Below are 15,550 nucleotides of genomic sequence, written 5' to 3'. Positions count from 1 at the left end.
AAAGTAGGGGATGAATTAGGGCGGGGCTACATTGTGATTGACAGACTGTACCTGACAATCAGGATAGAGCACAGAGCAGGTCAGCTCCACCTCTCACTCCTCCTCAGCTCCACCTTCTTCTCCTTCTTCTGGTTTCCAAAAACCAAGATGGCGACGGACACATTAGAAACTGAGGCTTCAGCGCAGCAGCTCACAGACCAGTGGGTGACGTCACGGTGGGCGGAGACTTGGTGAGGAGCAGACGCAGCGACGTGTTATGGTCAGGGCTGAGGCTGAAACTGACCACTGGTGAGGTGAAACAGGAAGATGAATGTCTCAGACACTGGAGGTGGATCACACTGTGCTCAGTCAGGAGCCATTAAACCTCTGTAATGTGGTGTCATGTCTGGGGGGGGTGGACCATTTTAATGGTGCAACATGAAAATAAGAAATTCATCCATTCACTCTGACAGCATGAGAGCGTCTGGATCCCAGGATGCTGAGCTGCTGATGTGGACGTGAAGTGTCCAGAGTCATTACCATGTTCCACACACTCGGAGTTCAACCCACAGCCTCACAGAGCCTGTTCAGGTGCTGTCGGACACACCAGTGTGTGTGTGTGTGTGTGTGTGTGTGAGCAGTGTGTTTCTAACCACAGCGAGCGTCTGGCCCTCCTTCACTGCCTTCGGTTATTCTTCATGTCTTCCCTCGTTCTTTTCATTTTCTCTCTCTCTGTCACAACTCGGCCTCTTTTTCCTCTTTCCCCTCTCCTCTCTGAATCCCCCCCCCCGCCCACTTCCTCCCTCCAGTTCTGCTTTTGACCTTGTTAGATCATGTCTCAGTGGTGTGTGCACATATATATGTATGTGTGTGTGTGTGTGTGTGTTGTGTGTGTGTGTGTTTGTATAAGTGTGTGATGGAGAACGGACACTGGAGCGCACAGCGTTTTAATAAAACATTATGTGAGTGAGTGGTGTGTGTGTGTGTGTGTGTGTGTGTGTGTGTGTGTGTGTGTGTGTGCACCCCAGGGCAGGGCTTTGTGTGTATATCCTGTTGAGGCTGTGTGTGAGAAAGATAACAGGACAACCTAGGGCAACTCTCTAATTGGCCCGCACTCCTGCCCCGGATACTTGCTCTCTTTCTCTCTATATATATCTGTTCCCTTTCAAATGCTGCTCTCCTATTGCTTCTTCTTCTTCTTCTTCTGTGCCGTGAGGTACTGTGAGCCAGGCGATGCATTAAAGACGGGGGGTGGGGGGGTGGGGGTTCAGAGATGAGGGAAGGTGCCTCAGGTTACGAGGGTTAAACAGTCAGACTGAGTGTAATGAAAGTAGGAGACAGTTTATGTATGAACACAGTCAGAGCTGCTGCTCATGTGGTGTGAAGGATCTGGATTCAGAATCAGAATCAGAATCAGAATCTGAGTCCTGATGGTTTCAGGAATCCGTCCTTTGTCTCAGGTGGAGCGAAGTGTTCTTATTTTTAATTCATGAGGCTTTTTTCTGTTGTTTGTTCAGAGCTGATGTTCAAAGAAATTAGAGAGTAGCTTAACACTAAATCCAGTTTTTGGAGGGACTGATGGATCCTGGTCCCACAGCTCCTGAAGACCAAAGACAAAAATCTTTAAAAACACCTCACAAATATATACTTTATTTTTAATTTGTGCCTAACAGGAAGAAATAGTGACTTTGTTGGGGGCTACTTTCAGTGGCATATTAATCCACATGTGGTGCTGTCGTGAGTGTTTGGGGGCAGCAGGATGGTGTGTGTGTGTGTGTGTGTGTGTGTGTGTGTGTGTGTGTGGTTCTGTGGCTCAGAGGAATCACACACATCAGGCTGTGATACACAGGACAAGAGGTTCACAGGAGCTACTCTGTCCACATCTGACAGTTAGCAATTAGCTTAGCTTAGCTTCCTGTAAATGAATGAGCGGGGGAACAGAGATTTAAAGGTCCAAACAACTGCAGCTGAATGTGAATGAAGCTGTTTTGCTGGTTGTGGAGTGTGTTTTGTGGGAGGACTTCTTGAAGTCGTGCTCGTTCCTCTGGCTGTCAGCTGACCGGCCAACAGACAGCCCACTGCAGCCGGTCAGAGCCCCCCCACCCCCCGGTCCAACTCTCTCTCTGCCTGCACTGTCGTTTTCACTGCTTTCTTCTTGATGTGGTCGTTTGATGGTGAAACTCTGTATCCGTGAACCTGGTGCGAGCAGTGTGAACTTCTTCAGGTGGCTCCAGTGCACAGACTGTCGTCGTGGACTGGATCTACTGGAGAAATATCAGCTGTCAAAGGATTTAACATGTCAAACATTTGGCAGTTTTAAAGCCTCGACATCAGTTGCCTGTCGGTCCGTATTGATTTACAGATTCTTTCAAAGCGCTTGATGGTGTTGCAGCAGCAGCATATTTGTCTGACATGCTCCCAGTCTATGAACCAGGTCTCTCAGGCCCTGCGGCACTTTGGGTCTTTTAGTTGTTCCAAAGTGCAGGAACCAAAACTTTTGATTGAGGCAGCTTTTAGTTTTTCTGCTTCAGGTGCTGGTGTCTTCAAACCTAAAACCTAGAAGCTGCTGCTTTATTCTGGCTTTTGATTACAATGTTTATTTAATCATTTATTTAATTCTTTTCATGTTTTAAATAGTTTTATAGCCTCTCATTGATTTTATTTGTCATTGTCTGGTCTAGTTTTACTAGATTTTATTTATTTAGTTTTATTTGAAATATATATTTTTTATTGGCTCTGTTAAGACTTTTTCACAGTTTTTATTTCCTGTGTGCATTGATCTGAATTGTGTTGTTATCAGTTTGTCAGCACTAACCTGCATGAAAGTTTCTATCAGGGGACTAACACATAGAGACAAACACTCATTCATGTTTTTAGATGCCTTTATTTATTCATACTAAAGAGCTGGTACATGTACTCGGCTTGCACGCTCATGTCACAGTGATCTGGGATTATTTTCTCTCATTAACCTGCAGAGCTGCTGCAGAAGTTTTTCCTCTGCAGCTGCTGAACCACGCCTCAAACTGAAACACCATGAGCTGCACAGAGCATTAAGCCAAGTGTGCTTCCAGCAGCTGACGCCTGCCTCATTTCACACAATCAATAAGCCTGAATGTGAGGAGGTGAGAGCTGCTCCTCAGAGACCAAACATGCTCATTTAACTGACTGCATTAAAAACGGAAACACTTCAGTGGCTGGAGAGTTTATTCATGGGGCTGGAAGCACATGTTTCCCGTGCGCCCCCTGAACGCATCGTCAGAAATGCTCTGCATAAGAAGGTGGCTCGCAAACCTCGGCGGTGCTGAGCTACCTTCATTTAGCTTTCTGGACATATTCAGCTAAATCCTGGTGCATGTTCTCTGGCTGCATTGTCCTACTTCAAAGCTCAGTGTGGATGTGGAGAATGAGAATGTTCCGCTTGTCCTGTAGGAAGACGAGCCCATTGTTGCTTAATCTTTTCCTTCTGTCAGGGATGAAGATGTGGAGAGTTCCCTCCAAATTCAGCTGAAAGTCAATGACAGTTATACAGTAACTTTAAATGAAATCAGTGCAGGACAGTGTAGTTCAGCTGCAGGGGGAGTCCCGGTGGAGCTGGGGGGAACATCAGGCCTCACACAGGAATCAGTCACACGTACAGATTTAGTCTGAAGTGGAACTCTTTTCATAAAATGGAGCAGACTTTGTGTAAGTCACATACAGATACTCAGATCACACGCTGACTGAATCCTGATGCTTTCATCTGAAGGAACGTGTTTCTGAAATCAACAGAAAAAGAAAAGCTACTGTGAAGTTTTCTTGTAAACAGATGTTTCTGTCCTGGACTCAGTGTTTCTCACCCACACTTGTGTGCTGACATTTCCGTCTTTGTAAAACATCTTAAAAGCCTTGTTAATATTTTAATTCCACCATTAAACATTCATGTTTGCTCAGTAGCCGCTCTTTGCCTCGTCTCCTTTGTTGGCACATTTCTGCGATTGTTGCTGCGTTTCCACCAACAGTCGCTGACGAGGAGAAGCATGAAACTGACGGAGGGATGTGAATCTTGTTGTCGCCCTGGTGCCTCTCAGCTCCACTGTATGTTCTGCTCGCTGCTTCAGCGTCACAGTTTAACCTTTAATGACACGAAATTGACACATCTACAGGTAAATAGATGAGAGGTGAACTCTGGGTCTTTGTGTGAGTCTCTGTCCAGGTGAACTTCCTCTTTTATGAACCTGAAAGTGTGACATCATCACCTGCACACCTGGTATTCTGGTGTCCATCACGTGATGCTGGAAGCTTGATGAAATGATGATACTTCAGGACTAGTTGGTAAGCAGCTGTAGCTGATGAGCTAACAGCTAATATACCAGACAACCAGGGCACTGTCAGCAGCTGTGAAGAGTGATTGCATCACAGCGGCGCCACCAGGGCGTCACATGTTGAGGCTCCTTAAAATTCCAACAGCTGGATCCTCTGTGGCCAAACATATCCCAAGATTCATTCCCGTCGGTAATGACAATAAGCCTGAGGATCACACTGTTAAATCTAGGTGTTGTGTTTCAGCTCAGTTTAACAGCAAACAGTAAAACTGTTAAAACCGAGGGCCGTAAAACGTGTTGTTATGGTTGCTAGACGACAGGAACCACACTTTGCGACACCAACTGTGCCCGCCCTTACCGTTGTGTCGCTAAGTGAAAATCCTCCATAGGCCAGACTGTCTCATTTCAGTTCGGCCCTCGTGAAGGGCCACACCTTCGTAGACCACCCCCTGAACTGGGACACAGCTACAGTTATGGTCACAATTGCTTTCAGAGCTAGCTCGCTTGCTAACTGTCAGTGTGGTCGCTCATTAAGCCGTGTCATAACTGTGCCGCGCAGCTAATAAGCTACGATCGTTTCCTCCATTAAGAACTCTAAGATCACTGTCCAGACAGTTTGCTGTTGGTCAGTGTTTCACATTCTGACTCATTCTAAATGCGGGTGTGACTCCTGGCTCCTGCTCATTAACACACCACTCTCTGACAGCAGGACTTCTGCACAGAAGTGAGTGAACGTTTCCCACAGATGGAGGAAGGCTGATGATCAGATCTCACAAACACACGCCTGCGTATGAGCAGGTGGGATTCAGCGAGTTTACAGAAATGTGTGCAGCTTGTTGTAAAGTTAATTGTGGCTGTAATAGTGCACAAACAATCGAGGTGTCTGATCTGAGAGAAGTTTACTGTTTGTGAGTGAATTACAGCTCAGAGCCCCCCCCCCCGCAGATATGACCGACTTCATCCTCGCCTGTCTCTTCCTCATCTCTGTCTGTCAGACGTTTTCTGCATCACTGCATTAAGTGGAAAGTTTTGAGGTAGTCGACAGTCGAGTGGAAACCTTCTGCACAGTGGAAACTTTGACTTTGGTGGTGCAGCATGAAAACTATAAAAGTTGAAAAGTTGCTATATGTTATAAGTTTTCTATTGCTACATAGCTAATGTAGCATTAGCAGCTGTTTACTTACCAGTCTAGAAGAAATGTAAATTCAGCATCAAACTTTCAACTACTTCTATCACTTCCACTGAAGTTAGCATGCTAACCAGCTAGCCCCAGCCTGGTCAGACTGTGTCATCACTTTCTGATACCGAGTCACTGTAGCGTCCAGTCTGCACTGGAGACGTAGCTGCTCAGAGGGCGTATTGTGAACACAAAGATGGCTGAAGCCCTTGGTAAGTGATCACGCTTGGCGGCAGAGAAAACTTACATATAGCACCTTTAAAGTGTGAGTATCTAAAGGTGTTGAATGTTGAGTTGACACTCTGTGGTGAAAGCCTTCATAAGGCCTCGACTGCACTGATCCTGGAGTCAGCTGAGTGTGTCGGCTGCTTTTACACTCAGTCGCCAAGGAAATGTACCGTATCTGGTTTCATTCAGCAGCAACGGACCAGCTCCTCAATACGAAATCAGCCTCTCCTGGAAACATACAGCTACAGTACTGTTTATCTATACAGCTCAAGGCTGTGTGTGTGTGTGTGAGTGTGTGTGTGTGTGTGTGTGGATAGTGCACTGCCAGTAGACAGAAAAACGTTTTCAGAAAAACATGTTCCATTAGAGCAGACTTTGTCAGTGATAATAAAATACTCTACAGCACTACAGTACTTCCCATCTTGTAAACTCCTACATGTAGAGTACACAGAGAGACTGAGTGTGTGTGTGTGTGTGTGTGTGTGTGTGTGTGTCTGCGTGTGTGGGTGTGTATGTCCGTGTGGGTCTGTGTGTTTGTGTGTGTGTGTGTGTGTGTGTGTGTCTGCGTGTGTGGGTGTGTATGTCCGTGTGGGTCTGTGTGTGTGTGTGTGTGTGTGTGTGTGTGTGTCTGCGTGTGTGGGTGTGTATGTCTGTGTGGGTCTGTGTGTGTGTGGGTGTGTGTGTGTGTGTGTGTGTGTGTGTGTGCATGTATGGGTTTGTATGTCTGTGTGGGTCTGTGTGTGTGTGTGTGTGTGTGTGTGTGTCTGCGTGTGTGGGTGTGTATGTCTGTGTGGCTCTGTGTGTGTGTGTGGGTGGGTGTGTGTGTGTGTGTGTGTGTGTGTGTGTGTGTGTGTTGTCAGTGTTTGTGTTCAGTCAGATGATCACCAAGGTTATCTTCAGGGGAAACAACACGGTGTGAAGCTCAAACCGAGCACACTGATACTGAAGAAAAATACTGTGATGCACACACACACACACAGACACACACACACACACACACACATTGCTGTGGCCATATTCATATTTAATTATATCTGACATCACAGATGGAGGTGATGACAGCTCACAGTGGTGGCCTCTCTGTCACCTCTCTCTCATTGTGATGATCCTCAGTACTTTAGTTCAAGGGGTAAAGAGACATTTATTCACTGCTGCAGCTCTTCAGTTATCAGCCCTGTTTGTTATCACCGGACCATCAGACAGCGACCTGATGCTTCCAGACATTTCAGTCAGTCAGAGTCAACAGTCTTCATGAGACTGACATCAGACAGGAAGGTGTCTTCTGTTAAAGTTGACCTCCACTGATTTTACACCTGTGTGTGCGTTTCTAGGTGCTGGGGAGTACGACTGTGTGAAAACAGGAAAGACCCTCAGATGAAAAGTGTTTCACCTCATTAACATCCACATGATGTTTTTATATATAAGTGAAATAATCAGTCGACTCCATGACTGAGTGTTTCCACCTTGAACCAATGACAGTCTCATAAAAACAGGTTCAGACAGTCAGGGATTCATCCGTCATAGAACCTCAGGAACCAATCCTGTCAACCTGTGGGGACGGGGGGCGGGGCTAAATACACTTTGTCAGTACAGAGAGCCAGAGTTAGCATTAGCACAACCACTAATACTGTGTCAGCCACTGCCAGTTACAAGCTAACAAACAACATAAACAAATAAAAGATGCTAACTACGCTAACGGTTCTGATCCGTCTGCTAGTCTCTGATTCTGGTCTCAACAGACTCCTCATCTGAGTCTGGGTCTGACTGAGGCTCCAACATGAGGCTGAGTCTCTGATGTTTCCTCCTCTAACATCTTCATCCTCTCTGCTCTTTCACCTGGACACCTGGAGCCAGCAGGTGGTGGGCGGGGCCAAGGCTTGATCCAGGTGTCTCAACCAGGAAGTCAGAGTAGATGAGCTTCAGACCAGTTTTTATGTGAAACTGGTTCAACTGTCGCCACTTGATCTCCGGATCTATTAGCATCTAATAGCATAACACATACCAAAGTCTGAACCAAACTGTTGGCGGTTGAGTTGCATTGTGGGTAATGTATGCACCAGGTTTTGACAGAAGAATGTGTGGTTCACAGGTTTGAATGAAGGAGGTCGTGAAACAAAGCTTGGAGGAATATGAGTGAAAAACATCAGCTGATGATGGCTGATGTTGTAGCTCAGTGGTGGTGTCTGGACCAGCTTCCTGTTTTGGTAGTGAAATTACAGCCGGCCAGTTTTGCTTTGTAGGAAACATTTGATTTCACCTAATAGGAGACAAGTTGTTGCTATTTCATTGATTAAAAAATGAGGAGTTCACAGCTTTAACTCAGGGAAATGTCACCATGCCACACTTTAAAGGGCTCTCCCAGGACAAGGCTACAGTTGTCTTCCCCATTAGACTTGTGTAATTGGATGTGTTGCATTGGAACTCAGTGGTGTCCACATATGTGTGTTGGCACTTGACACTGTGATGTGACATTCACACATGTGATCAGACCTCACTGTCAGTGTGTGCATGAGAGGCTGCCTCCCTCTCTGTGGTTGTGACTGGTCTGTGAAGGTGGCAGACATCAGCTCACGTCTGTTCAGGCATCAGAGGAAGATGCTTCACACTGACACTGTGCTCCTTCGTTCTGTTCCTGCAGCTGATGAACTTTCACATGCACATTCAACTTCTGTAGTGGTTGGGAGGTAATTCCTCTCCAACCTGCAACTTGCATTTATTTAAATACCTCTTCTTATAGAAGAATTTATATAAAATAATTTGAAGGTCAGGATGGATGGATGAAGACAACAGAGGAGGTTAGAGCTTCAACTTCATCCAGAACTCTTGTACAGGTGTTGGATCAAAAAGCAAAGTGAAGTCAAAAGTCAGACAAAAGATCCAGACTGACTTCAGCACAGCAACCTTTCAGTCTGACAGAGTGAGCAGTGACGACCACACCAGTGAAGACCTTTCTGGAGCCGTCACACTGACAGCTCTTCTTCCTGTGCAGGATGAAGAAGCTCAACACAGACACTAAGAAGCTCTGCAGCCGGGTGATGATACTGTTGATAGTGCAGACGCACTATCAACAGTATCATCACACACTGCCGAGTGTTTCTGGTTTCAAAAACTCCAGCAGAGTGAGACGTCTTCTCTCTAATGATTGTGTGACGTCAGTTTCAGGAGTCACATCCTCCAGTTATTATTTTATAATTATTATCATTTTCACTCATATCAGATCAATACTTTAAGATCAAATGTTATAGTTTCAAATTAGAAGAGTTTCAGTATTTTCATCAAGTCTCAGTGATTCAGATTTAGCAGCTACAGCTTTTATTTAAATGTGTCAGATACATATTTTATCATGTAGATCAGATCAGACTCAGTATCTGCAGATACCCAATATTAAAGGACTTGGATCTGGATCAGGGCCAAAAGACTTGATCAGGACCACCCTAATTAAAGCTCCATATTTTACTCTTCTCCCTGTTTTATCTGAAGTGTTGATCTCCATCAGAAGATATATCTGTGGTTTTAAGAACCAAAAACCATCTCAGTGTAGTTTTACATCCTCTCTCTCAGGCTTCTCTCTGGAGCTCCAGTAACAACAGGTCAGTTAACCAATCAGAGGAAGGGCAAGGTTGGATGTTGGGTCCAGGTGGGCGTGGCTGAGGGTGGTGCTCTGTTGTGACATCACAAAGTTCCAGAAGTCCTGACGGCTCGTTTTAAGGCTCAGTTTGTGAATACAGACATTACATTTTCTGCAAAATGTATTTTTTCTAAAGGGGATTAGTTGTATATGAACACAGATTTTTTTGGTTTCCCACTTGGTTTTGAGTCTGAAAACCATCAGACTGATCGTTGAAGATGCTGCTGGTATCCTGAGAGTTAGAGAGGTTAACATTTCACATATTTCCATAAGCAGGCGTTCAGACGAAGCACATGAGCCCTTCAGCAGAGGACACTCGTCAGCTGAGCATGTGTCCCTGTGATGTATGGTAACAGATGAACAGAGATCAATTACACATCCTCATCTGTTCTCCGTCGGTTTATTACAGCCCACTTAAGCTCCACTTAAGATTTTATCAGCTCATACTCACACCAGCCTGTTATCAGTAAACACCACGATCACATGTCCACAGCTTCACTGACTCAGGATCGTTTCCACTCAGCCACTGACTGTGATTTTATTTTCACTAATATCTCCTTATTTTTAACATTTGTGCGTCAGTGAAGCTTTGTGCTCTTGCATTAACACAATAACTGCACCGCAGCTGACATTATAAATGTATTCCACATGCAATCACTTAATTCACTGATGTACTGAACAAGGTCACAGGCTTGGCAGCGTGCACCAGTCTACAGGACTGTTAATAAAGACCATGAGGACGAGATGTGTTGATGGTGCACATCCACACTGCTCCTGATAAGTGACAGGACTCAGGGTCAGAACATGTTTCAACAAGGGAGTTTAAAGCTCCAGATTTTAACTTCTCCAGTGTTTTATCTGAAGTGTTGATCTCCATCAGAAGATATATTTGTGGTTTCAAGAACCAAAAACCATCTCAGTGTAGTTTTACATCTCCTCTCTCAGGCTTCTCTCTGGAGCTCTGGTAACAACAGGTCAGTCAGCCAATCAGAAGAGAGGATCTGAGGGTGCTGACTGCTTTGTTGTGACATCACAAAGTTCCAGAAGTCCTGACGGCTGGTTTTAAGGCTCAGTTTCTGAATACAGGCTGTGTGCATTTCTCTGTGGACTGATGCTTTGATACTTTCACAGTGTTAATATAGAACCTAGACCTGCTTTATAATCACAAACACATGGACATCTACCTTTAGACTGGATGGAGCTTTAACTTTTTCTGGTTTTCAGAGGTTACCTGCATCCACTGTCCACACTGACTCTTGTTTTACAACCAGCTACATTTTTTTCCCACTGATTCTGAGTCTGATGGTTCAGCTATTGTGATGCTGTTTGGAGAAGCCTCAGTTTTCCCTCTTGACCCCCATAAATATTGATTTCCAGATGTTGTTTTCAGATTCAATGAAATTCAGCAGAACTTTACTCAGCTGCAGCCGCTCACCACCAAATACACCAGGTCAACAAATATACTGAAGAAAACAATGAAGAAAAATCCTGTTAATTACAGATATGTGGTAACACAAAGTAAGGAAGCTGCACTGTGGCGTTAGTGAATAAATAAACAGTTTGTAATTATTGTTAACACCAGTAACACAGTGTAGCAGGTCAACTCATCCACTGAGCACAAACTGAGGAATTATTCTTTTATCGTTAAAATTGCCTTTTTGTGTCCAAGACTGTAAATTTAGCTAAATCTTCTCTTTTTGTTCAGATTCATCTTTGTCGAAGATGAGTCCCTGCTCTGAAGCTGGGAAACCCTGTAACCCCTGCCTGGACGCAGCGAAGGCGTGTAACCTCAATGAGACGTGTAAACGCCTACGATCTGCCTACAATTCCATCTGCAGCAAGGCCATGCCCCCACAGACCTCCCTGGGCAATCAGGAACCGTGCAGCCGGAAAAGGTGTCAAAAGGTGGGTGCAGTGATGTCTTAGCAGATTCAGTTTTATGTCTGTATTAAATGATGTGATATGAATACACTGCTGCAGAATAAAACCTGATGCTGTTCTGTCAGTTTTCTACTAATAAACTTTATTAAAAATATTTCTGTTGTACAACATCGTGCACTGTCACCACAAAAAGAAATGTTATATGTAGGAAAGTTAAAAAATGCTGTCACCTCAGCAAAGTCTGTTTTTTAAATACCAAATATAAAATATATTGAAAAATTTATAAAATAATGTGCAATATAGAATAGAATAAGAATAATATAATTAAATACAATTATAATACATTAGATGAATATGCATTTTTTTCTTGCATAAATCCAAAGAAGTCTCAACTCAAGCTCCACTTTTTAGCTTTTTCAAAAACTTTCAACTCTATTGCATGGTCTTCATCTGTCAACCGACACAGGCGAGAAGCTCTAAAATCTACTGAGCTTTCATGTAAACGTGTGATGCATTTGAAAACTCAAAAAAAATAAATAAATAAAATAGTAAGAGGACCTTGAGTTGTGTTAAGGTTTCAAAGGATCTGCACAAACATTAAATCAGAAATCTCACCTGAGAGAGAGGAAAGCCTGGCGGAGTGACCTGCAGCTGATTCGCGGCGTCCTGAAGGTCATGAGATCATGGACAGACCTCTGCACAGTCCGATGATCTCATGACACCAACACTGACACTGTATCAGCTTCTGTCTGCAAAAGCTAAATGCTGATTTAAGGCTAAAAGGTTATTAACATTTCATTTTCTTCTTCTCTTCCTCTTCTCTATTCATGACTAAATGTTGAAGCTGTTACTGTGCCCGCTAAAAGCCATGAATGTAATTTATTTTCCTCGTCTTTGCTTTTACATAATCACTCTGTGGTTGCAGGAATCCAACGGTATTAAAGGTTTGACCTTTGCTCTGCTAATTTCTCGTGCCCTAGTAATTTCTTGTGCTCTGGTGAATCTGCTTTTACTGGTAAACTGCAGCTCCGATATGAAATCCAATATGTGTCTGCCTGAGCCACTGAAAGGCTCCAAGATTTTAGAAAGTGGAATATAATATGTTCTTATATGTATTTACTGTTGTTGTTTAGCACCTGACAAAACTTATGCAAAGCACTGTCATTAGTTAAAGGAGCCTTTGAAATGGGACAGCCTATGCAGAGGAGAAGCTAATGCTAATACGTGTACTGCACAACAAACCTACTGCGAGTGTGACTCATTTACCTCTGGACTCTCTCACTCTGTGATAAGCCCCGCCCACAAGCTGTGATTGGACAGTTGAGTGTTTTTCATTTTGGCATTGATGATGCGTTTCCATCTCACAAGAAAAAAAGCTCCTTCTCCCCTCTTCATGAAAACTACGGACAGTGTTTAATATTCATATGGGCAGTTTGTTGAAGCTGCTCTGCTGCTGAAATTCTCTGAACCTCTTCACTGTTTCCTGCGTTAGCAACTGATTTTAACGGGTATGAAAAATGAAAAATTCATGTTACAATAAAAGTTTTTTGTGTTAAAAACTACAGAAGCCCTGAATGGCAAGTGATTTTTTTTTTGCCAGGATAATTTTTTTAAGTCTATGTTTTTTTCATCTGTTAAAACAACCCATGAGAGGTGTGGGTTTTTTTTTAAATGAACTTGCCTGTCAGGCTGTAATCAGCACATACAAAAAAGGGAAAACATAGAGCAACATGTATTTTGTCACTTTTTTAGGCTTTTTAAATTTTCCTTTTGGTTAAATGTATATAAATATAAACAACATGTAAAAGATTATTTTCTTTATTCTTATTTGATTTTTTATTCTGTGCGTCTCAGGCCCTGCGTCAGTTTTTTGAGCGAGTGCCATGGGAGCTGAGTTACCCCCTGCTGTTTTGCTCCTGCCCCGACCAGGCGTGTGCCGAGCGCCGCCGCCGCACCATCGTCCCCTCCTGCTCCCACCAGGAGAGGCACAAACCCACCTGTCTGGAGCTCCGACACATCTGCCGCTCCGACGCGCTCTGCAGGTGAGCAGTGCGGCTTCAGCAGCCAATCAGGTGTGATCGTGACCTGCCATGATTTTTATTTTTTTTACATTATTCACACTTTTCAGCTTGATGCAGCTTGTTTCACTGATTATTATCTAGAGAGAGGAGGAAGTAATCAGTGAAATCAGCTGCTCAAGTGTTTAATTGGAAAGAAGTCCTGCAGACACTTGGGTCAAAATTGCATGTTTGATTGATAACTACTGGCTTTAAAGGTTAGAGATGCCTGAAGTGGGGGAAGTGAATGAGTAACGCCTCCACTCCCTCCCTCTGTGACTGTAGTTGAGGTGCCCTTGAGGAAGGAGTAGCGATTGATTGGTCGACTTCCCCTGGATAAATATATGTTGAACCCAGTGGTGGAGGCAGGAAGTGAAGCTTTCTGAGGAGGCAGAGTTGAAGAACGGGGCAGAGGAAGTTGAGAGGAGGGTTGGTGTAGCTGCAGAGAGGAAAAGAGGCGTCAGCGCTTTACTGCATATGTTGCATACTCTGCATTGTGATGTGTTTTTGACAGCGCCTGAAAAGGATCTCTGTCAGATCAAAATCTGTTCACTTAAATGTGCTGAGAGTTATCAGAGCAGCGTATGACTTGCCTTTGTTTTATTTTGGCGGGGTGGCTTTACCCTTGTCTGACACACACTGTCTCTGAGCTCAGAAACCTCACAGCAGAGATACACAACATGTCATGAACATAAACACACATTAAAAACATGCAAAATTCAGGTTGGTGATACAGGAGGGAAGAGGGAGGAGGGAGGAGGGGGGCAGGCAGCAGTGAGGAAGAAGAGCTCAGAGACTGAATGATAAGGAGCACCTGAGAAACACTGCAGGTCAGAGACAAATGTGATTGGAGGATGTCGAGAACATGTGACTGTAAAAAGGCTCCATTTATCTGCTGCAGCTGCCTGTCACAGCTGTGAACCTACACACGTACAGACCAATGGATATATTCAAAGTGTAAGTCTGGTGTTGTCCTGTATTTTTCATATTGTCAACAAAATCAAACCAATAATGTGAAACATATAGTTTCATTATTAATTTCCTCAAACATTGTAGTTTTTATCAAACAGAGGGAAATAGAGACTTTGTTTGGGACTATTTTCAGAGGCGGACTGACAGACAATTGGTGCTGTAGTGAGTATTTGCGGCAGCAGGACGGTGTGTGTCTGAATAAACTACAGTGTGTGTGTTCATGGTGATGAAGGAGCATGTGACCCAGTGACACAGAGACTCACTGATGTGTGTCGGTATGTGTCGGTGTGTGTCGGTGTGTGTTGTGGGGCTCTGAGGCTCAGAGGAATCAGGATCAGGTCCAGTCCAGAACTGGTTTTTGTAGGTGGAGCTGAAAAGTGGATCAACAGAAAATGATTTTAAGAATAAACCGACCACCTTAAGTTTTCACTGTTGGTTAATAAAACAAGACGCCTGAAGACGTGATCTTGACTCTGAGAAATTCAATTTTTTCACTATTTTCTAACATTTCACAGACAAAATGATTCTTGAATAAGAAAATAATCTGTTGATTGGTTGATAATGAAAATGATCATCAGTTAGTGACTGAGCCTGAGCAGGTGAAGACATGAAAAAGCAAAGAAATGTGAACCGTTATGGAGTGTACTCAGGCTGAGCCCTGTGAAATCACCTGCAGCAGCCTCTCATTCATTCAGCCTGCAGCTCACATCGTCTCACTGCCTCACACCCACCCAGGTGCTGGTGTGTTTCTGTTTTTCTGCTGCACATTTTCAGCATTTCGCAGCCTCACAGTCGAGGCCAAGGTCACAGCAGCGCTGTCAGTCGCTCTGATGCCTGAACATCTTCAGTAATTAGAAAACTACATGTGAATAAGAGTTTTTTTTTCTCATAGAGTTCAGAGATTCTTCTGAGTGTCTCACAATCTGAGAGAAAACACGTGAGAGTGTGTGTGTCTGCACACACACAAGGAAACCTGTTAAAGCAGCACAGAGAGCTGCTTTAACAGGTTCCCTTCACAATGCTGTGTGTGTGTGTGTGTGTGTGTGTGTTGTGATAAGTAGCAGCTGTGCTCCGTCGTCAGAGTCGAGGTCAAGAACTTTTAATTAGAGACGAATGAGTTTAAAAGACTGAGCTGAGCTATTGTTGTTGGACAGAATCAGTTCTAACCAGAGCTGATCATATTGTTGACTTGATGATGCAGAGCAGCACAATGTGAACACACAACATCACAACATCATTGATCGCTTTCCCAGCCTTAATTCTATTTTACTTTGTCTAAATACTTTCGAGCCCAGATTTGCTGAATGTATCCGGGCTAAACATCCAT

At 44.0% G+C, this 15,550-nt stretch overlaps 1 protein-coding gene across 1 annotated transcript in view; it reads left to right on the top strand.

Moving 5' to 3' along the window:
- gfra2b (GDNF family receptor alpha 2b) overlaps nt 1-13,679 on the top strand; it is a 53,737-nt gene extending 40,058 nt beyond the window's left edge. The window contains exons 4-5 of the mRNA XM_071472170.1: nt 11,019-11,218; nt 13,049-13,679. Of these exons, the coding sequence (XP_071328271.1) occupies nt 11,019-11,218; nt 13,049-13,240 (392 nt within the window). The 3' untranslated portion in view covers nt 13,241-13,679. The remainder of the gene's footprint in view (nt 1-11,018; nt 11,219-13,048) is intronic.
- The last annotated feature ends 1,871 nt before the right edge of the window (nt 13,680-15,550 follow it).

The sequence above is a fragment of the Trachinotus anak genome, unplaced genomic scaffold, assembly GCF_046630095.1.
Source record: "Trachinotus anak isolate AG129_WGS33_773 ecotype Australia unplaced genomic scaffold, CSIRO_AGI_Tana_v1 ptg000035l, whole genome shotgun sequence".
Taxonomy (NCBI): domain Eukaryota; kingdom Metazoa; phylum Chordata; class Actinopteri; order Carangiformes; family Carangidae; genus Trachinotus; species Trachinotus anak.
The sequence above is the reverse complement of the archived record's forward strand: the minus strand, read 5'-3'. Positions and strand labels throughout refer to the sequence as shown.